At 34.2% G+C, this 23,511-nt stretch overlaps 2 protein-coding genes across 2 annotated transcripts; one reads left to right on the top strand and one right to left on the bottom strand.

The window, feature by feature from the left end:
- Nucleotides 1–2,940: 2,940 nt before the first annotated feature.
- On the top strand, nt 2,941–12,221 carry LOC132163835 (5'-3' exoribonuclease 3-like). The gene is made up of 23 exons (XM_059574218.1): nt 2,941–3,147; nt 3,308–3,413; nt 4,242–4,318; nt 4,416–4,625; nt 6,267–6,389; nt 6,485–6,547; nt 6,770–6,832; nt 6,947–7,117; nt 7,520–7,597; nt 7,686–7,838; nt 7,942–8,097; nt 9,393–9,488; nt 9,605–9,700; nt 9,911–9,981; nt 10,053–10,181; nt 10,286–10,362; nt 10,442–10,482; nt 10,648–10,722; nt 10,801–10,931; nt 11,074–11,166; nt 11,253–11,328; nt 11,510–11,580; nt 11,672–12,221. Exons 1-23 carry the CDS (start codon nt 2,965–2,967, stop codon nt 12,084–12,086), a joined length of 2,754 nt encoding a protein of 917 aa, XP_059430201.1. The 5' UTR covers nt 2,941–2,964; the 3' UTR covers nt 12,087–12,221.
- Nucleotides 12,222–14,461: 2,240 nt separating this feature from the next.
- On the bottom strand, nt 14,462–20,890 carry LOC132163905 (5'-3' exoribonuclease 3-like). The gene is made up of 23 exons (XM_059574282.1): nt 20,708–20,890; nt 20,518–20,623; nt 20,360–20,436; nt 20,095–20,286; nt 19,506–19,628; nt 19,326–19,404; nt 18,933–18,991; nt 18,661–18,831; nt 18,129–18,206; nt 17,891–18,040; nt 17,638–17,784; nt 17,026–17,118; nt 16,810–16,905; nt 16,539–16,609; nt 16,339–16,467; nt 16,175–16,251; nt 16,054–16,094; nt 15,827–15,901; nt 15,613–15,749; nt 15,372–15,467; nt 15,210–15,285; nt 15,014–15,084; nt 14,462–14,921 (listed from the first exon to the last, which is right to left on the bottom strand). The coding sequence occupies exons 1-23, from the start codon at nt 20,888–20,890 to the stop codon at nt 14,462–14,464; spliced, it is 2,787 nt and encodes a 928-aa protein (XP_059430265.1).
- Between the last annotated feature and the right edge of the window lie 2,621 nt (nt 20,891–23,511).

Genomic DNA, 23,511 nt, shown 5'->3' with positions numbered 1-23,511 from the left:
TTATTTCCCCCTACGATTTCGGTGTTTAATGGGTTGGGTAAGAAAACCCTAAAAAAGTTGCAAGTTTTGCGGAAAGACGGGACTTGTGCGTGAGGGAGACGATCGGCTGGATGGATGGAAGACGGGACCTATGCGTGAGGGAGACGATCAGCTGTTTGGGAGATTTGATTTTTAATCCCTACCACTAACCAAAACGGCGCCGTTTTGCTTGTTGTTTTAAAAAATAATAATAATAATAATAATAATAAAATTTATAAAAGGGCATTATAGTAATTTACCTGTAACAAAACGACGTCGTTTTGTAGTTTCCGTCCAAACTAACGGTTTTGACTAATGGAGTGGCCAAAATGTAATAGTTTGGTAATTTGGGGGACTACTTTATCACTTTTGAAATATTATAGGGCTAAATCGAAAACGGTTGATAGTTTATGATGCTTTTTTATATTTTTCACCTTTTGAAACGAAGAGTAGTCACTCTGTCACTAGTGGAGCAAGTCCTTTATTTTTCAGAGTTATGGGACCATTGACATTTTTGTGTGTTTAATAATCAAAATCAATAATGGTGTGGAAGCCGACAAAAACCGACCACCATGGTAATATTCTTGCTAGCTGGTTGGTCTTCACATCAACTGACTCACTCAGATTAATTAAAGGGATTTAAAGGATTAACCACTTACGTTCTTTGAATCTGAAATTTTAAAAATTATGATTTTAAAATAGCGAATATGAAATTTAAAGCTATAATCTTTAAAAATGCAATTAAACTTTTGATAAAATTGCAGTTTAACTTTTAAAATTGTGCGTATTTAAAAAATATTTTTTTTTAATTTTATAAAATCACAATGCTAAACGCACTCTTAATCCAACAATAACTGCATGCCTTGCATAGCACAATCTAACCGCGCCCATTATTTATTTATTTTATTTGTCAATGATTAAAAGGGATTGGCAAAAAAAACAAAAGAGTTATATATATATATATATATATATATATTGAGTAAACAAAAGAGTTATAGCTTGTTAAGGAAATAATAGATAGGCCCATGTGCAAAGGAATCCATATATTAATTAGGTCGGGCTCATACCAACTGAAACTAAGAATTGAAAATTGAAACGAGAATTCAGGAAGAGAGAAAATAACAAATAAGGAAGAGAGACCTTAATTGCTCCTAAATCACGCACACACTCTAAATCCTAAAAGGACCTGGTGTCACACCTCAACCGAGAGAATCACACTCCAACACAATGAATTGCAAATAAGCTTCTTGAATAATACATCTCCTCGGGTACAAAGTGACACTTTAAATACCCACTTAATTATTTAAGAGAAACATACTTAAAGAAAACACTTCAATATAAAAAAATAACATAGACTACCACGCTCAAATCCTCACTCATGGGCTCGGACAAAACCCTTTCCTCGCCACGAAGCTCGGCTGTGTGTATGCTATATGTGGAAGCCCAGCTCGGTCACTGCTCGTTTTTTAGCTCAAGAACGTGTACCTATGGAAACCTGTGATTAATGGGTATGTGAAAAATGTTTATGCTTGGACAGCAATGGTCAATGGTTATGTGCAGAATGGAGCTTAAGATAAAGCATTTATTTTTTTTCATGAAATGCTGGTGAAAGATGAATGTTAACAAGAGTATTATAAAAAATATTTTTTTAAAAAAACAATTAGAGAAGATAATAGAAAATTTAATGTCCATAAAAAATAAAAAATAAAAAATAAAAAATAAAAACCTTAGGGTTTTTGAGATTCTAACATACGCAATAAAAATAACGGGGGGACAATTCAAACAGAAGCCCCAAAACAATTGAAAAATCGTGTAAAAATTATTAGAAATAGATCAAATAAATGACTTGGCTCAATATTGAAAATTGATATTGCCACAAACGGCGATTTTCAAAGGCAACAACTGCAACAAGTGGAGAGACGCTTTAACATGCACTAATTAATAAGGGTGAATTGTCTCCAAGAGGTGGCTCAATCGGCTGGGACCACGCCTAATGAAGTGGAAGTCATTAGTTTGAATCTCCCTTATCCTCTTATGCGAACATGTCAAAAAAAAAAAAAAATTAATAAGGGTGAATTGGAGCAGCCAATTAATGATAAGGAATCTCACGGCCGTCCAAACAGAAAAAAGAAATGACACATTTGCTGACTTGATGAGGTTACACTTCTATGAATTGTTTGTAATATAAGACTTCTTATATTGAAAATGATTATTTTGTTTCTCTACAAGAGCGTATGATGCAATTTTAGACACTTTAGATTTTGTATTTTTGTTTATTTTTATAATGCTAGTACTTACATGTTAACTTAAAAATTATATAATATTGCGTTAAAGAGCTTCAAAATAATTTTAGTATATTAAAAGTTGTACAAAGCAAAAATAGGTATGTATGGTGAAAAAAATGAAAAAATAAAAATTATTCTTTGCTTTTCTTTCTAAAAAATGCCCTTTTGGAAAATGAATCTCAAAAACTATTTCTTGATAAATAAATCTAAAGCTCCATTTTTCAACACAAGTTCACATAGATTCTTACAAATGTATTAATTATAGGATATATTTATGAAATCTAATAATTAAATATACTTGTTGTCGTACATATGGTTTACATACTTTTATATATTATAATAAAAGCATTGTATATTGTATATAGAAGAGAGAAAACCGTAAGTGGAAGTTTTGACGAGGGAGGGAAGAACCTAGCCAAGAAGTTTTCTTGTTAACTTAGTAGAGAAGTTGTCGCATGAGAGAGAACGAGCAGAGTAGATAATTGCACTTTACGTTACTAAAAGTAATAAAGAATTTTACTTTTGTTAAAGAGTCCGTCAAGAAAAATGGCACTAGTACTACATTTGCTGGGTATTTAACATTTGCTCTGGTGTCGCTCTTTCTCCTACAATCCGACGCAAAAGAGAAGGAGAAAGATTCAGAGTGAGAGAAAGAAGTGAGATGGGTGTGCCGTCGTTCTATCGGTGGTTGACGAACAAGTATCCGACCGTTGTGGTTAAAGCTAGAGAAGATGAAGGAGAGTGCATCAACACCTCCTTGCCAAACCCTAATGGCATCGAGTTCGATAATCTCTACCTTGATATGAATTTGATTATCCACTTCTGCTTCCAGCCCGCTAATCAAGTTCGTTCTTTTTTGGCCTTTTTTTTCAGCTAGTCTAGAATATTTTAATCATAATTATTATTGTAATATTTATAAGCACCTTATTTTTGAATTTTAATTTTTGTTCTTTCTAGTAAATTAACTCATAATTTGTTTTATATTGTCTTATTTTGTTCATCAGCCTTGCCCTCCAAAAACCTTCGAAGAAGTATTCAATAATATCTTTGAATACGTTGACAACCTTTTCAGTATCGTAAGACCACGGAAGTTACTTTATATGGCAATAGGTGAGACTGCAGTCCTTCAACTTCAACATGCATGTTCCTTAATTTAAATGTTTGGTTGAAATACACGTGCTTAATTTGCTGCGCTTGATTGTAGATATGTAATTATCATTTGGCCTGGAAACTTTTGTCAACTATATATATATATCTCTCTTACCTTAGACTAGTTAGGTCCACAACGGACAACAATTTCCTACGATCTGAATTGTTAGAAATTTCTTAAACGAGTGACATGTACGTGTCCTTAATTAGGATAGGAAAAGAATATGTTTGCTTCTCATAATAATATTAATAAGAAAATGTATTTTTTTTATATATATATAATTAAGTAATGAATATGTTTTATTAAAAATGTACTTCTCACATGCTTAAAGGACCGTAGAGTTTAGTTTGTAGAAAAAATTCTGTTCATTGACAATGTAAACAAGTATTAGGCTATTCGCGTCCGTGTGCACTCGCAGATGTACCTGTTTAATTGTTGTTTGTTATCAAGAGAAACAGATAAAGATTTCTTTCAACCCAGTATATAAAAATGTGACATGTCACATTGCATGTAAGAAACCCATACTTTTAAAATAACAAGTGAAAAACACATGACTTTTTAATAAAAAAAATTTCACCTTTAATTTGTCCTTGCAATAAAAATAAATAAAATAAAATAAAAAATGTGATATATTATCACATGCAAGGGGACACACAAAGATTGCAGAAAGTTTCTCCAATTTAATTTAGAAGAAAACTCTCTTTCAAAGAAACTCGATCTCTTTGGTTTGAATCTCAGGAAATGCTTTGCCTTTAACATCACGTACTGAAATTTGTTCTCAAACTTAGATGGAGTTGCTCCATGGGCCAAAATGAATCAACAACGATCTGGACGTTTTCGGACTATTTGGAGATGTGAAAGAGATGTGAGTTTTCTCATCTTGAGTCTGGCTGAATATAGATTTCTGCTTCCTGCTTGAGAGATGATCGTTTTCTTTTATCTTACTGTTATCTACTATATAGCAAGCCGAGAAGAAGAGGCTAATAGAACAGTTTGAAATGGAAGGAAAACCGGTTCTTCTTGAGTATCTTCTTCCGAAAAATGACAAACATGAAGTTTCAACTTCCCATGTAATCACTCCAGGCACAGAATTTATGTACAAGTTGTCAGAGGCCCTCAGAAGCTATGTTATTTCACGTATAAACACTGATCCAAGCTGGAGGGACATCAAGGTCTGGTCTATGTCTGCCTTCCTTTTGAGAATTAACTTTGTTAAAACCATCATATCTAGAGAAAAAATACTAGAAGATAAATGTTATTTAATAGAATACTATACGACTGCCATATAATTATTAGGATAACGTGCACAATGAAAATCAATACTTGATTTTTCCTTTTTAGAAGCTCTTCTTGATCCATATGCTGATTTTCATTGTGCATGCCACGCTATTCTAATTGTATGGCCAGTGGTAGAGTCAGACATTTTATAATGTAGGGGCCCTAAAAAAAATTTTGGCGGCCTAAAAAATTTTTTTTTGGCGTCTTAAAAATTTTCTTCACCTTAAAAATTTGGTAATTCATACAATATATGCATCACAAAAAAATATCTAGAAAAGTTCATAAATATGTGCTCAAATTGATATATTAGAAATATAACATGTCGACACTATATCAAAAAGACAGAAATACAAAAAAAAATGTCTAGAATAGCACTTTATGGTCTCCAATTAAATGATTAAATTTTAACAACTAATATCCTCAATATTTAATAACCAAAATATCTGAATTACAAGAACATTTAAATTAGGAATTGAGCTTAGAATACTAACCACAAACGAAATCATAGAGATATCGAGGAAATTAGGAGAAATTATGGTTGTGGCTAACCTTGATTAAGTTCAAAATAAAGTTTATACAAATATAAGCAATCATTCAAATTAATAAGCAATCATTATAAATGTTAAACAACTAATTAACAAAAGATCTTAACCAAACGGAATCAGAGAGAATCAGAGAAATCGAGTAAATTAGGGTTGTGACTCACTAGATTTTGATTTTCGAAGAACAATTAAAAAAAGGAAAAACAATTAAAAACAAACCCTTGAAGAAGACAAAAAAGTGCAGAGAGAGAAAAAAAATTAAAATCATTTTGTAAGTTGTGCACTAAGGTGAGTTGGGACTTGTCGGACGAAAAAGAAAAAAAAAAAAAAGTTTAAAAAACTTATTGTAGGGGCCGCAGTACAGTGTGTTGGACATTGGGTGAGGAAAATATGAAGAAATTTTTTTTAAAAAAAAAAAAAAAAAAATCCTTGCAGGGGCCGTGGCCACTGCCCGCCCTAACGTGGTTCCGCCACTGTGTATGGCTATCTTATAATAATCTAATATATAAGAGGATGATTGTGATTGTGTTGGGAAATATAACTTTTAAAGTACCGATTTTTTTAAAAAAATATATATATCATTTTTAAGATTTTTTCGAAAGTGTGTTTTGGTCATTTTTAGAATAAAAAAAATCAAAGAAGTACTTTTGAAATTTTTAGGTATTAAAAATATTTTTTAAGCTCCCTAACGCAATTTCAAACATACTCTAAATAGCATCACTCCTACTAGAAAGATACTTCTGAGTACTGTGGCACATATTACACTCACTATTTAGTTGACTTCTGTGCATTTACTATACAACTAGATACATGGTAATAAAAATCAGTTGTTGATAAGCATTTAGTTTTTGTTTACTGATTTTTACTGCCACATCATCCAATTGTATGACAGTTATAGAGGAGTCTACTGAATAGCATTACTCTATACTAAAATGCAACTTGATTTCAAAGTCACTCATATCCTGTCATTCTTTATTTTGATCATTTAAATAGGTTATTGTTTCTGATGCCAATGTTCCTGGTGAGGGAGAACATAAGATAATGTCTTTTATTCGCCAACAGAAAAACGTTAGTGTTGGATATAATCCAAATACGAGGCACTGCGTCCATGGTCTGGTATGACAACTCTGCTGGCTTCTGTTGTTTGTATTGTCATTGAGAAATGCATATTATGCTATTGCATGGTATTTATCATGTGATATTGCATGCAGGACGCTGATCTGATAATGCTTGCTTTAGCAACACATGAAGTTCATTTTTCCATTTTGAGAGAGGTGAATTTGACTAATTTTTGTAAATTTTAATGATATGTGGTATGGATTGCAAGAGTGAGCATTTTCGGCCTGTATTAGCAATTATTGTAACATGTACCAAGGAACCATGATGCCACTGGTGACATTAGGCCCAACAGAAGGGGTAGAGTTAGAGAGTGGTAATTATGGTATCATTTTGCATGTATTCTTAATCTTCACTTCTTCCTATCTGGAACATTACAGGAGCCTCCAACAAGCAATGAAAGTTCAGAGGAGGAAAGGGAATGGTTTAAAAAGCCTTACGAGGTATCATGATTCACCTAATTACTATCCTTGGACCTTGACTTCAGCTGAAAGCTTTCATATTTGATATTCCTCTTATACTTTTTTTTTTTTTTTTTTTGTTCCGTTTGCATGCAGTTTGTACAAGTATGGATTCTGAGGGAATATTTGGAGCTTGACATGAAAATATCTGAACCTCCAGCCAATGTGAAGATAGATCTTGAGCGGATAGTTGATGACTTCATTTTCTTGTGCTTTTTTCTGGGAAATGATTTTCTACCCGGCATGCCTTCATTAGAAGTTCATGAGGTCTTGTAGCCTTTTTCATCTACACTGCACCCCTTGAGATTGATGGGGATTCCAATGGTTTTGATTTGAAGACAAATAGAGTAGTTAAAACTATTTGAATTGAAGACAAATAGAGGAGCCACCACAGCCACCTCCGGGGGTGGCTCGCAAGCCACCCTAGGCCACCCCAAATGTGGCCAGGGTGGCTCTTCTCCCACTTGGGTGGCTGCAAACCCCTCTTAATTTTTTTTATTTTTTATTTTTTAAAAAAAAAATCAATACTTTCTAATATAATAGGTGGTTTTTTTTTTTTTAATTTCTTAACATGTTTTATGCTGAGGTGTCAACTCTTTATTGGTGGGTAAAAAAGGGCAGTTTTGTGCACCAACCCCATTAATGAAGTTATTCTCTTACTTCTTATAGGGTGCTATTGATTTATTGATGAGTGTTTACAAGAAAGAGTTCAAGAACCTTGGTGGCTATCTACTTGACATGAGCAGGGTAACATATAACTCTCATATTGTAGCTTCTTTCAAATACTGGCTGCCACTGTTAACCTTAAAACTTTTCCCATTTCTATTTACAAAAGCTTGTTGAAGAAGATCAAAGAAAGGAGTATATAAATCTATCCAGAGTCGAGAAGTTCATTCTTTTGGTTGGCTCATATGAAGATCAAATTTTCAGGAAAAGATCAAAAACTCGCGAGAGTAAACTTAGACACCTTCGCAAAGATTCAGATAATGTGAGTCAATTTGTTTTCAATTAAATTTCAATCAGCACTAACGTATCATGCATTCTACTCCAAAACTAATGGAACTGATAAAAACTAATATTGCCTTTTCTAGCAAGATGAAAATAAAGGTAGTAATATGGAGATTGGTACAAGAAACAATTCTGATGCATTATCTAGTGAGGAAGCTCCTACTTTCAGTGAGGAAGCTCCTACTCCCAGTGATTCAGCAGAAAGTAGTACATTATCAGATGGGTCTAAGAGTGCCGATGTTTCTGAAGTAAGTCATCATTTTCAAAAAAGAAAGAGAAATTTCGTAGTTCTGAATATAGAGCTGCGTTTGTATTACATAAGGAATTGGTTATATTTATTCTTCTGCTTTTGAATTGAATAATGGCAGTTTCTTTATTGAAGAGTAATTAAAAGTTGTTGAAAATTCTAAAACCGACTCCAAACGACACCTAATCAACTGTCTAGGTGTTTAACAAAAATTATGAAGAATTAGATCTAACCTAACAGTTAAAAATCAACCAAATACAGATATGAAATAAACATTCAAGAACACAGATATTTGGTTACGAAGAGAAAACCATTTAGAAAACTTTATAAATGTAAAATCTCTCCGGGAGAGCCAAACCCAGGAAATCAATCCACTATAAGAAGAATAAAGAATACAAGAAGGATTACAAAACTTTTGCAATTGACACTTCCTTGCACACGACAAGCGACCCACTTGACTTCTACCGCAGTAGCCCTTTCCAGAACATCTGACACAATTCTTCTATATGATTTCCTTTTACCGGAACTCCGATAGACTTCTCAACCGAGCGACTTATCAAAGAAATAACTAAAACTCTAAGATATTGAATTTAATGCTCACCACATATGATCTCTCTTAGCACAGCCTCCGACGAACTCTCTAGGGGTGAAAATTCGTGTCTTTCTCTTTTATAATAATGTATATATATCAGTACATCAAACCCTAGACCTGGGCCCACTAAAAACATGTTTTTGCGCATAATAGGTACGGGGTGTCCGGACAGGTTAATGGGCTGTCCGGACACGGCCTTGCGGAGCAAAAATAAGGTTTCTGGAATTGCGGTCCGGACACAGCATGCAATGAGTGAAACAGCATTCTGAAAATGTTGTACAGTCTTGATCAACAGCTCCGATTGATGGGCGTTTGTGGTCCGATTGAGTTGAAATTTTGTAGAGATGTTCATGACACATGAATCTACATTATGAACGGTGGAGATTTGATTCTGAGTATTCTATATCAGTGTTTGAGCCCGTAAACAGTAACCTCTGCATTTTAGAACTGAATTAAGCCAACACAAGAACTAACAGTTGTGATATTGTGATATGATATTTTGTGTCTTAAGAGAAACTAGGACTTGTTCAGATGTTACTTGTAGTCTCTTATATTTTTCACTCAATCGTGTATATATCTTCTTGATAAATAGATGTCCCATTTGTTTATACGTGCAGACAAAATACTTTTGGTCCTCTATTATAGGTTACTTATTGGTCTTCATTAGTTTCTTACTTTCTTTCTTGGTGTTGCAGATTGTTAAAAATACAAATGAGTTGCTAGATAAGTACTATGATAATCTTGAGAAGAACTCCGACCTATTTAAGAGTGGTCATTTGGGGTCGGACAAAGTATGAATCACTGCCTTTAAGATTTTTCTTGTTCCTAGCTAGGATTCTCTTTAGAAGACTCATATGCATGTCTGTTCTTAGAAATGTCTGATGGTTTATGTTAATCCCATACACAGGTGAGATTGGGGACTGCTGGCTGGAAAGAAAGATACTACAAAGATAAATTTTCTGCAGAAACCTGGAGGGATATTGAAAAACAAAGAAAAGAGATAGTGAGCTTTTGTTACCATAAACTTTTTCTTGCAGTTTCTGTTATAACAACCCCTATTCCATTTTAAATTGATTGTGTCTTACTGATCTAAGTGTAGCTGAATATTGATTTAATTGTTGTTTCACTAATGGTCTTGCACCATTTTTTGGAGGTAAGAGGAGTTTAAATTGTGATCATAAAGATTTAACCACTGTCGCTTGATTTCTTGAAGGTAAAGAAGTACACTGAAGGATTATTGTGGGTCCTTCTATATTATTTTTCAGAAGTCCCATCATGGTCATGGTAAGACAATTCTATAAAATGAAGTTCCCCTATTACAATGCCTCTTAATAATGTAATGCAATTTACTACAGGTTTTACCCATACTACTATTCACCATTTGCGTCAGATTTGAAGGACCTTGCTCAGGTCAGTGTAGAGTTTCAAAAGGGTTCCCCATTAAAACCATTTGATCACCTTTTGGCTGTACTACCCCCACAGAGGTAACAACTTTCCTGCTCTCTCTTCTTCTTCTTCTTCTTCTTCTTCTATGTTTGTGCTGAATTTATCATAAATCGGTAAATTAAATGAATGTGCTCTTGTGTAGTGCTCATGTGCTTCCTAAAGTTTACCAGCCTCTGTTGACAGATGCAGAGTCCAAGATTATTGATTTTTATCCTACTGGTAAAGCCTGATTTGTAGAGTTTGTTAAAACCAATAGATTTGATATAAAAACTGACTCTAGTCTTTCTTTCATGCTTAGATGTTGATATCGACTTCGATGGAAAACGCTTTATGTGGCAGGTTTGCTTATATTTCTTACATATATATTTTTTTTCATATGCGTATGATTTTGTAAATCCTTTGTATAATGTCTTAACAAGACACCTGCAATTCTACAAGTACTTGAATTTTTTTACACATTCCATATGGTGAAGTGATATGTTATATTTTCTGTTTCCGATTAAGGGAATCATTAAGCTCCCATTTATAGAGGAAGAACGCCTTCTATCTGAAACTAAAGAATTAGAGAAGGGTCTACAGGTATTGCACTTTAGCCGTATTTTTCCTAACTTTATGTTCTATAGAGATTTGAAGTGTTTTTCTAACTTTATTTTATAGAGGGATGAAGCACTAAGGAACAGAAACAATGTTGATCAGTTATATGTGAGTAGTACACACAATTTGGCATCACAGATTTTGTCACTTTCCCCAAATGAAAACAGAGTGGTTGAGATCGATACCAGTATCAGGTGGGTGGATTCTTGTGCTAGGTTACATTTTCTTTCTTTAACATCAAATTTATTGATATTGTTGTAATATTCTTGTTGACAAATGTATTCCCCACTAAATAAACTGATCAATTAACTTCTTGTTTTCTTTTCTACCTGTCAGTGATGGTATTTCTGGTTTTATTCATCTTCCTAATGAGGATACTGAAATAGTTTACAAGGAAGTCCATAACAGCATTGAAGAAAAATGTGTCTTGTAAGTAAACAACATTAAAAGCACATTTTTCCAGCCTTGTTTTCTCTTTTATGTTTCTTATGGTATCATTTCTATTGATGTTGCAGATGTGTGTCTTTTGAGATGCGTGATGATGTTGTGCATCTTCCCCACTTACTTGATGGTGTTATCTTTCCAATTAAGGTACTTCAATTAAGGGTTTTTTTTTTTTTTTAATCCTAGGGGGAGATTCCAACTGGAGCTTTGCTTCATCAGACGTGGTCTTTATTACAACTTGAACAATGTCTTGCATCTAATTCTACCTGAAAATAAAAATGACAAACCATTCACTGTAGTCTATAAAACCACAGTTTTATGTATGCAGAGTATTACTGAAGGAGATATTACAGAAACAAAACTCTGGCATGAATATCAGGGTAACACACCCTCGAACAGGTATGATATCTCAGTTCTTGCTTACAACATATTCCATCTGTTCAATTGGTTCCTATATTTGGTTGATGCACTAGGGTGACTTGGATGATAGTTGCAGATTACAGTACAAAACATGTGATTTGAAACATAAAGGGTATCAAAGGAGATTTAGTACAGATTCATCTTGTGAGGTGATACATAAAGTTGCTGGTATTGGATGGGGTGGTGGTAGAGGAAAAGTGAATGATACTTCCAATACAAGCAAACATATTGAGAGCAGAGAAAGAGTCATATTACCTAGCTCTTCTTTTGCCCAACAGAAGAGTTCAGTGTCAAGTTTGGATAATGTGCAGCAGCAGAGAATACAATTCGGGTCTCCTCCTACTCATCAAGGGAGGGGACATCATGGTTCAGCAGTTTCTCCAACTTCTTCCTGGAAACACAGTTCTGCAACAAGCTCCGTGCAGGGCCCTGGCAGAAGCCAGCATGTTCAACATTCTTCTGTCGAGGAAAGTGGCAGCCACTGATCCGGTGCTTTGTAGCTATTTACCTCGTGGGGGTCATTACATGTACTAATCCAGTGCTTTGTAAATAATTACCTTTTCTGATTTCAAGTTACTTTGACTGAGATTCCTGTGCTATGACATGTCTAAGTTGCTATATTTAGCACCAAAATGTTTGCTCTTTGGACAGTTACTGCTCTCTCAACTATGCCTTAATCAACCACAATCATACTTCATGTCTTGGCATTTTCAAATTTGCTTCCTCTGCTGTAGCTAAGGAAGCTGCTTTGATCGCAGCTGATGGGTTTTGGCCACCATAGACTTCAGACTCCATACTTATTCCTAGCAGAGAGACTATACTAGCCGCTCCAGCCATGAATCCAATAATAGTAGCTTTTGAAAGAAAGGTAATTATAAAACCAAGCCTGCGCAAGTCTTCCAACAAAACAATATCCAAGTATGAAATTATTAATTCCATAACATATCAAATGAGTTTTTAAAGTATATTGCAGATTAAAAAAAAAAAAAAAATCACTTTAAAAATCTTAAAGAAACAAGAGGGGGGGTCATGGTTGGGAGATACTTCTTGCCTGAGCATTGATCCCAGTACAAGAGAAGCAATAGAAACTGGTCCTACTGCTAGGTCTTCAGCAGTACAAAAACATCTGGCTAATAAGGAAGGAAATTAATCATAGACTTACAAGGAAATTAAATAAATCTTAATATAAAAAATAAGTTATTCTAACATTCTCTCTTCAAACACAAAATAGAAAGAGTTTGATTTTTTTTTTTTTTTTTTTTTTTGAAATTCTAGGTACTCTGTTAGTGTTCTCCTGGTCGTAGGTGGATATTATTTTCTAAAGATTAGGTGAGAGAAATAAATGCTAGTTTCTTTTTTGTTTTTTATAAAATAATATCCACCTATAATCGAGAGAACACTAACATTCTTTTTTCTTTGTTTAATGGGATCCAATGCGGCAAGCATCCAGTGGCGGAGCCACGTTGGTGGTTGGGGGTGCCGTGGCACCCCCAACGATTTAAAAAAAAAAAAATTTTCCTTTTCCCTGCTCTGTGGCCACTTGCATGTTGGCGCTCTGATCTTATATACACACCAAGAAAATAAGAAGAAATAGTTAGTAGAAGAAGAACTCAATAATAAAACCTTCATATATATATATATATATATATATATGAATACAAGTTGCTGCTAGGAGACTGATGGTGAACACAACTGGGAGAGAAGTAGAGTTTTGCATTTTTTTTTATCATTTCGTGGGTGGTCATGAACTGCAAAGTATAGATTTTTGTGTTTTAGGGTGTAAGAATCTGCTTACTTTTTTTATTCTGGAAGTGTTATATTTGTGTTATGATATTGTTTAGCCTCTTTAGGCTTTGATCAAATTAAGAGAAGAATATATCTTAGTAATTATCGAACTAGCATTTTCAGCAATAAAAATTGTTAAAACACGACTTTGACTTTGCAACAAAATTGAGGATGATTTTCTTGCAAATAGTTCATTTCTCTATATTGAAAGGGAAATTGCTGAGAACTTTGATTTAAATTCGATACTTGATGATTTTGTACTTTTAAGAGAACGTAAAGTGCAATTCTAGACACTTTTTTTTTTTTTTTGTATTTCTGTCTTTTTGATATAGTGTCGACATGTTACATTTCTAATATATCAATTTGAGCACATATTTATGAATTTTTATGTATATATTTTTTTTGTGATGCATATATTGTGTAAATTACAAAATTTTTAGGGTGGAAAAAATTTTTAAGACGCCAAAAAAATTTTAGCGGCACCCCCAATATGAATTGTCTGGATCCGCCACTGCAAGCATCCAAAGCTGATTGTGAGCTCTAAGAACCATTGATGAAGCAGATAATGATAATGCATAGCAGGCTAAAAAACTTGGCATGCAAGCGTGACTCATATGGGCCAGAATCCAGATAGACGAAAAAAACACTTTCATTGTGAACCCGGGTGGCTAGGAGTGCTGTGAACCACCCACCATACACAGTGCCACGGTGGTGATGATGGCCAGTAAGGACGGCTAAAGAAGGCGCTACCAGAAGTAGGCTGTGGACGGCCAGAGGAGGCGCCACTTAGTTAACGATATTTTGAGGTCATTGATCAATGAACAGTTCGCTAAAGCCAAGCTTAATTCTCAGCCCATAGAAAACGTAATATAACTTAAATGTGTTTCACAATTTGGAACTGTAGTAGCTTCAGCAAAATGTGATCACTTACTTAGACATGTCATAGCACAGCAATCTCAGTCAAAGAAACTTGAAATCAGAAAAGGTAAATGTTTGTTACAAAAAACTGGATTAGCACATCGTCATTGAATGGCATTACACAGAAACATAGGGAACAGTGATTTCAAATGTACATTCAATGGCTGCCACTTTCCTCGGCAGAAGAATGTTGATCATGTCGGCTCCTGCCGGGCACAAAGCTGGTAGCAGAACTGCGTTTCCAAGCTGTGGCAGCATGCTGTCCTCTCCCTTGATGGACAGGAGCCCAAAATTTTGTTCCCTGACGCTGCATATTATTTGTGCCGTATGTCACTCCATTTCTATACGACCAAACATTGTTGTTCATCGACTGAGCTCCTCCATGAGGCCTGACCCGTTCATTTAAGTTACTACTTGACACTGAAATATTGGAAGCATTATTAACTTTTCCTCTACCAGCACCCCATCCATCACCAGCACCTTTATATAACACCTCTGAAGATGAGTCTTTAGTAAATCCCCTGTGATAGCCTTCATGTATCATCTTAGGGGACCGGCTTGAAGCAGAATTCAGGCTACTATCCACTTTTCGACATCTTTCATACTGCAATCTGCGACTCTCATCCAAGTCAGCCTAGTGCATCAACCAAATATAGGAACAAATTGAATAGGTGCAATAAATAGTAAGCAAGAACAAGAGATATCATACCTGTTGGAGGGATTGTTACCCTGGTATTCATGCCAAAGTTCTGTTTCCATAATATCTCCTTCAGTAATAATCTGCATACATAAAATATTGTGATTTTACAGTGAATTGTTTGTTATTACACATAATAAAGCGAAGATCACCCGTTGGAATCTCCTATTTCCCCTCACTTGGGGTAAAGGAAACTTAAATGAAGTACCTTAGTTGGACAGTCAACGCCTTCAAGTAGGCACGGAATATGTACGCTACCATTACACATCTCAAAAGACACACATCTGCAACATCAACATATGCGATATCAGAGGATACATAAAAAAAGAAAACAAGAATGAAAAATGTGTTTTTAATGTTGTTTCCGTACAATACACGTTTCTCACTAATGCTGTTATGGACTTCAAAGCAGTGAACTATTTCAGCATCTTCATTAGGAAGATGAATAAATCCAGAAATACCATCACTGACAGGTAAAAAAAGAAAAGAAGAAAAAGTTGATTGATCAGTTTATTCAGTAGGAATACATTTGTCAATAAAAATATAACAACAATACTAATAAATCGGATGCTAAAGAAAGAAAATGTAACCTAGCACAAGAATCCACCCACCTCATCCAGCTATCTATCTCAACCACTTTGTTTTGATCTGGGGAAAGTGACAAAATCAAAATCTGGGATGCCATCTTGTGTGTGCTACTCACATATAACTGATCAAAATTGTCTCTGTTCCTCATTGCTTCAACCCTCTATAAAATAAGTTTAGAAAAACGCTTTAAATATTTAAAGAACATAAAGTTAGAAAACTAAGACTTAAGTGTAATACCTGAAGGCTCTTCTCTAATTCTTTAGTCTCAGATAGAAGGCATTCTTCCACAATAAAAGGGAGCTTGCAGATTCCCTTAATGAGAAACAGAAAATAAAACACATCACAACATCATGGAATGTGTAAAATCAAGCACTTGCAGAGTTGCAAGTGTCTTTTTAAGACAATAAAAAAAGGATTTAAAAAATTTCAAGCACATGAAAGAAATACAAGAAATATAATCAGACCTGCCACATAAAACGTTTTCCATCGAAGTCGATATCAAAATCTAAGCACAAAAGAAAGATCAGAGTCAGTTTTTATATCAAATTCATTGGTTTCAAAAAAACTCTACAAATCAGACTTTACCAGTAGGATATAAATCAATTATCTTGGACTCTGGATCTGTCATCAGAGCCTGGTAAGCTTTAGGAAGCGCATGAGCACTACACAGGAGCACATTCATTTAATTTGAAGATTTATGATAAATACAGCATAAACATGCAACAAGAAAGAACAGAAAAGTCTGTTACCTCTTTGGGGGTAGTACAGCCAAAAGTTGATCAAATGGTTTTAATGGGGAACCCTTTTGAAACTTTAAACTGACCTGAGCAAGGCCCTTCAAATCTGACGCAAATGGTGAATAGTGGTATGGGTAAAACCTGTTGAAAATTGCATTACATTATTAAGAAGAATTGTAATAGGGGAACTTTCTTTTATGAAATTGTCTTACCATGACCAAGATGGGACCCCTGAAAAATAATATAGAAGAACCCACAATAGACCTTCAGTGTACTTCTTTACCTTCAAGAAATCAAACAAGAAAAGTTAAAATTTAAGAGGACAATTTATAAGGAGGAGAAACTTTGATGAGCTTTAGAGAAACATCAATTCAATCAACCATCAGCAACACTTGTATCACTAATGCACAATCAGTTTAAAATGAAAATAGGGTTTGTAATAAAAGAAACTGCAAGAAAACGTTTATGGTGACAAAAGCTCACTATTTCTTTTCTTAGGTTCTCAGAATCCCTCCAGGTTTCTACAGAAAATTTCTCTTTGTAGTATCTTTCTTTCCAGCCAGCAGTCCCCAATCTCACCTGTGTATGGGATTAACATAAACCATCAGGAATTGTTAAGAACAGACTTGCATATGAGTTTTCTAAGGAGAACTCTCTAGCTAGGTACAAGAAAAAGCTGTAGAAGGCAGTGATTCATACTTTGTCCAACCTCAAACCATTCTTAAATAGGTCAGATTTCTTCCGAAGATTAGATTTTAACTTTTCTTTCAACTCTTTTGTATTTTTGCCAATCTGCAACACCAAAAAAGAAAGTAAGAAACTAGTGAAGACCAATAAGTAACATACAATAGAGAACCAAAAGTACTTTTTCTGTGCATATAAACAAATGGGACATCTATTATTTATCTATATATATTTGATTGAGAGAAAAACATAAGAAACTACAAGTAACCTCTGGACAATCCTAGTTTCTCTTCAAATGCAAAATATCATATCACAACTTTTACCCTTCAATAAAGAAACTGCCATTATTCAATTCAAAAGCAGAAAAATAAGCATATCCAATTCCTTACATGATACAAATGCAGTTCTATGGTTAGAACTACAGAGTTAGACTATGTTTGATAACACTTTCTTTATCTTTTGTTCTCTTTTTTTCAAAACAAAATATTAACAAACAACCTAAAACAAAATACACTCAAAACTACTTTCACATTTACGCCACATCAAAACACTTTTTAAAACAAAAAATTCCATCTACAAAACATTTACAAACGAACGCAATTACTTTTTCTATTTTGAAAGACTTACTTCAGAAGAATCGGCACTCCCATACCCACGTGATAATGTAAGACTTTCTGCTGAATCCCTGAAAGATGTAGCTTTCTCACTTGATAATGCACGGAAATTGTTCCTAATACCAATCTCCATATCACCACCACCTTCATATTCAACTTGCTAGAAAGGCATTAATCAAATTTTCCATAAGTTCCATTGGTTTCGGAGTAGAACGCATGATACGTTAGTGCTGATTGAAATTTAATTGAAAAAAAAAATGACTCACATTATCTGAATGCTTGCAAAGGTTTTTGAGTTTACGCTCGCAAATTTCTGATCTTTTCTTGAAAATTTTCTCCTCATATGAGCCAACCAAAAGAATGAACTTCTCTACTCTGGATAGCTTTATATATCCTTTTCTTTTTTCATCAGCAAGCTTTTGTGCATAGAAATGGGAAAATATTTAAGGTAGACAGTTGCAACCAGTATTTGAAAAAAGCTACAATATGAGAGTAATATGTTACCCTGCTCATGTCAAGTAGATAGCCGCCAATGTTCTTGAACTCTTTTTTGTAAACAGTCATCAACAAATCAATAGCACCCTAGAAGGAATGTTTCAAACAAACTCACTACTAATATTAGGAATCGACAATCTGTCTATACTTTAATATAAAACAGAATTACAAAACCATTAAAAAAAAAAACAGAGTTACAAAACCAAATAAAGGCACTTGTATCACTCAAACTAGCTCTTCTTCTAAGATATCCATATTTTACATCTTTTATATAATACTTACTTTGTCCATTGCATCAATGAGTAATGGCATTAATAATATAATTACTTTTCATATCACAATTACCAATTTGAAACATGTCTTTCAAAAAATAGATTTTTTCTATTCCTAGTATTGACAATCTTGTCCAAGAACAAATGTACACATAAACAGAGCTTACCTAATTATATAGCTTTTTTCTTTAAAACCTTTGTTAAGATAATAAAGGAAGAATAAACAAGTAAATGAAACTAGTCTAAATTAAAAAGGCCACAAGAGAGACCTCACGAATTTCTAACGAAGGCATGTGGGGTAGGAAATCATTGCCACAAAAAATGCACAAGAAAATGAAGTCATCAACTATCCGCTCAAGATCTATCTTCACATTGGCTGGAGGATCAGAAATTTTCATGTCAAGCTCCAAATATTCCCTCAGAATCCACACATGGAGAAACTGCATGCAAACAGAACAGAAGCAAAAAAGTATTAAGAGGAATATCAAATATGAAAGCTTTCAGCTGAAGTCAAGGATGGTTATTAGGTGAATCATGATACCTCATACGGCTTTTTGACGAAAGATGCAGTTGCATTGACATTGTTAGAAGATTTAAAACCTCCTTCTGCTCTGCATTTAACATCTCCAAACCATCGGCATTGCTTCACTGAACTTTCATGAATTGGTTGATTCTCCTGCATTGCCACATCCTGCATTACAGATAGGAAGAAGTGAAGATTTAGAATACAAGTTTGAAACATGTTACAATAATCACAAAAAACAGGCCAAAAATGCTCGTATAGATGAGAAGGCCCAAGTTTTTGTTAACTCACCACTTGTCCCAAAAGCAAAAACTGATCGGAATAGGTGAATTTAATCATTTAATTAATATTCTATCAATCTTGCAATCCATACAACATATCATTAATGGATACTATATCTAAATTTACAACAATTAGTCAAATTCACCTCTCTCAAAATTGAAAAATGAACTTCATGTGTTGCTAAAGCCAGCATTATCAGATCAGCGTCCTGCATGCAAAATCATATCAAAATTAAGTGATGAAAAGCTAGGAGGCATAATATTTCTCAATGACAATTACAAACAACAGAAGCCAGCAGAGCTCTCATACCAGACCATAGAGGCAGTGCCTTGTATTTGGATTATATCCAGTACAAACATTTCTCTGTTGGCGAATAAAAGCCATAATCTTATGTTCGCCCTCACCAGGAACATTGGCATCAGAAATAATAACCTATTTAAATGATCAAATACAGAATTAATGACAGGATATGAACAACTTCAAAAACAAGTTGCATTTGATTGTAGAGTAATGTTATATAGTACAATTTCTGTACAATTGCTGAATTATGACTTGGCAGAAAAAATCAACCCTCGTAAAAAAACTAAGTGCTTATCAATGAATGGTTTTTATTACCACGTATCTAGTTGTATGGCAGTTAGTGTAACATGTGACATTACTCGATCGGGAGTATCTTTTTAGCATGAGTAATGCTATTTAGTATACTATTATATGACTGTCATGCAACTAAGATGTGGTGGCACCAAAAATCAGTATTTGGATTAAGATAAATCTTCAAAAAATAAAAGAAGAGAAATCTGTAATGTCATCTCAATTGTATGACAGTAATATAAACATTTTTTATCTAGTAAATCTTCTCTTAATTATATGATGGTTTTAGCGAATTTAATTCTCAAACCTTGATGTCCCTCCAGCCCGGATCATCGTTTATACGTGAAACAACATGGCTTCTGAGAGCCTCCGACAATTTGTACATAAATTCTGTGCCTGGAGTGATTATGTTGGAATCCGAAATTTCAGATTCGTGTTTCGGAAGAACCGGTTTTCCTTCCATTTCAAACTCTTCTCTTAGCCTCTCTTCCTCAGCTTCCTATATAGTAGGCAACAAATGAAGAAAACTAAAAACTAAAAAAATAAAATAAGAAAATAAAAGAGAAACTCACAGATATTTCCCTGTCCTTAGCAGTCCGAAAACGCCTAGATCGTTGCTGATTCATTTTAGCCCGTGGAGCAACTCCATCTGCGTTTTTAAGGAAAATTTCAGTAGAAAGCATTTTTCATGAGACAGAAACAAAAGATCGAGAGACTCATCAGTCATCACCTATCGCCATATAAAGTAACTTCCGTGGTCTTACGATACTGAAAAGGTTGTCAACGTATTTAAAGATATTATTGAATACTTCTTCGAACGTTTCTGGAGGGCAAGGCTAATGAAGAAAACAAACAAGTTATATATTTACTCGAAAGAAGCCAAAAAAAATTGAGAAATAAAGCCGAAAAAACGAACGAACATGATCATCGGGGTGGAAGCAGGGGTGGATAATCCCATTCATATCGAGATATAAATTATCAAACTCGATGCCATTGGGGTTTGGCAAGGAGGTGTTGATGCACTCTCCTTCATCTTCACTAGCTTTAACGGCGACGTTGGGGTACTTGTTTGTCAACCACCGGTAGAACGACGGCACACCCATCTGAGTTCTCCTTCTCTTTGTGTCGAATTATAGCAGAGAGAGAGAGAGAGAGAGAGAGAGAGAGCGACAGGCGGCTTATTTAGGCATGGAATAGGAAGGGCCATCCATATATGGCAGAATTTGAAGAGGATGGAAAATCCAAGCGTAAGAAAGCAGATGACAGATTGCTTTCTCGTGCTTCTTCACTTTGCATGGCTCGAGGGTGACGGTTGTTTTAAATGAATAGGCTGCTTTCAATTTTGACGGTTGTTTGTCATCATTTTGACATGGAGAGTTTAGTGGATTCATTTTATCCTTAAAAATTTAATGTTGTATTTTTTTAAGAAAATGATTTTATTGTATTTATTAGTGTAAATGATCTCAAGCATTACTCTAAAAATTTAAATAATTTGAAATTATTTACAACATTAGACACAACTACATTATATCGTGACAATGTTAGAGTATACTGATTATCTTATATTATGAAATTTGATTGTATTAATTTTAGATATTTGATTGTAATTAGATTTTGATTGTCAAATATGATTGATTTGATAACCATACTTCTTTGTCTCAATTCTCCTATAAATAAAAGTCTTTTGCATTATAACATTTCAATTATAAGAGCAAAACTTAGCTCTTTGAGCCAATAATAATAGCAAAATGTAGCTCTTTAAGCTTTATTACGTGAGCATATATTATAGACCGAATCATGTAAAAAAATTTATGGAAAAAATACACTTTACTCCCTAAACCATCCACAAATTTGCACTTTTAACCTTAATGTTTAAAAAATAACATTTTACCCCCCCCCCACACCAAAGTATCTGACATTGACACTTGACCCCATAAAGTACACTTTACCCTCTAAAGTATTTTGAGTTGACATTTTATCCCCCGAAGTAACGAAATTTTGGGGAAGTAAAGTATCAACTCAAGGGGTAAAATGTCAATTCAAAATACTTCAGGGGGGGGTAAAGTGTACTTCATGTGAGTCAAGTGTCAATATCAGATACTTTAAGGGTAACATGTCACTTTTTAAACCTTAGGGTTAAAGTACAAATTGATGAATAATTCAGGGGGTAAAATATATTTTCCCCAAAATTTATATTTATTTCCTTTTGTTCCGCTTTTCATTATATTTTCTTTCATACGCATGGAATGAATTGAATACATCTCAAATAAAATGTAGATGATGTTCCTTGTCCCATGAAGTGGCTTGGGGTTATCTGAATTGAGTTTAATCCAGTCTTTTAAAATATTTTAGCATTTAATTTCATGTGTCGGTGGGATTCTTTGTATATGGCTTGCTTTTGGAAATGTTGTGGCTCAAGATTCGACCTTGCTTAATTGTCCTGTTTTTCTCTCTCTTTTTTTCTCTTTTTCTTTTTGGCTTTTTTGTTTTGCCTTAATCTCGTTATTTGCTAGGAAAAAAACAGGGGAAAGGAATTTACCTTTTTATCTATCTCCACCGTCTATATTACTTTTATAGATATGGAATAGTCTTATAAGTATTAGGTTCCCTATACTTTGTAAAAAAAGAAAAGTGTAGTCTCACTATATTCTTAATAGGTTTCATGTTGGCCAATTCGATGTCAAAATTAATTTTGATAATCAGAATATAACTTTAATTAGAATGCAACAACTTTGTCAAATTGATAGTTAGGAATACTTGGTCGGAACCAACTTGAGATCGAATGTTCGAATGAGACACTTTACATGAAATCAAGTTTCTATTCTAGAATCATCCGATCGGTTTGGCAGTTGCATGCACCATGTCCAAATGAGATACATTTTTTAAAAAAAATATATATATATTTGAACAAAAGAGATCTGATTTCTCATTAGAAAATTGAACAGTATAGCCTTAGCTCAGTCAAAACAACATCACAAATACATTCCGGGATGGAAAACATCCAAGTCTTATCTATGATATCGTGGGTAGCTGTCTTAGCCAAACCATGTGCCACTGCATTGTTTACTCTACTTACATATCATGCCCTCCAAATGACATACTTCAAAGCACAACAAGAAGGTTTTTAGAACTTTCTAGTCGAAGGGGCGGTCGGACTCACATCTAAACAAGTGTATTCAAGTACATAATTGGTAGCATGTGTATTAATTGTTCGGTCAGTTACACGATTGGTCAAAGTTCGAATGCCATAAGGATTACAATTGGTATAGTTATTTGGTTGGATTCACAGTTGGACATCATTCAAAAAGAAGGAAGATCACGTTTTATAAAGCGGAGGTCACTATTTCGAATCCTTCATCCACATTCCCTTGTGTGGACATGTCACATTTCAAAGTTTTTGAATTTGACTGCATGCCTTAAAATAATTTTACTTTTGAAGAGTTATTATTTAAAAGATTTTCACTTCTTCGTCAAAATTCGTGTCTTTTATTCTTTTGGCCGGTTAAGGTGATATTACGGGTTGTTTTTAATTTTAGTTTGTCAAGATTTGTTGTACTTGAATCGAGAATGCCTAAAGGAGGTGTGTTTGGGGACAGTAGGCATAATTTCAACCACAAAAGAAGAAAATGATATAAAGAGCAGATGAAGTTTGACTGGACAGACATATATACTTCCTCCCCAAGAAGAGAAGGATAAAGAGTGGGATGAAGTTTGACTGGCCCGA

The sequence above is a fragment of the Corylus avellana genome, chromosome ca10, assembly GCF_901000735.1.
Source record: "Corylus avellana chromosome ca10, CavTom2PMs-1.0".
NCBI classification, from domain to species: domain Eukaryota; kingdom Viridiplantae; phylum Streptophyta; class Magnoliopsida; order Fagales; family Betulaceae; genus Corylus; species Corylus avellana.
Note: the sequence above shows the minus strand (reverse complement) of the source record. Positions and strands in the feature narration are given on the sequence as shown.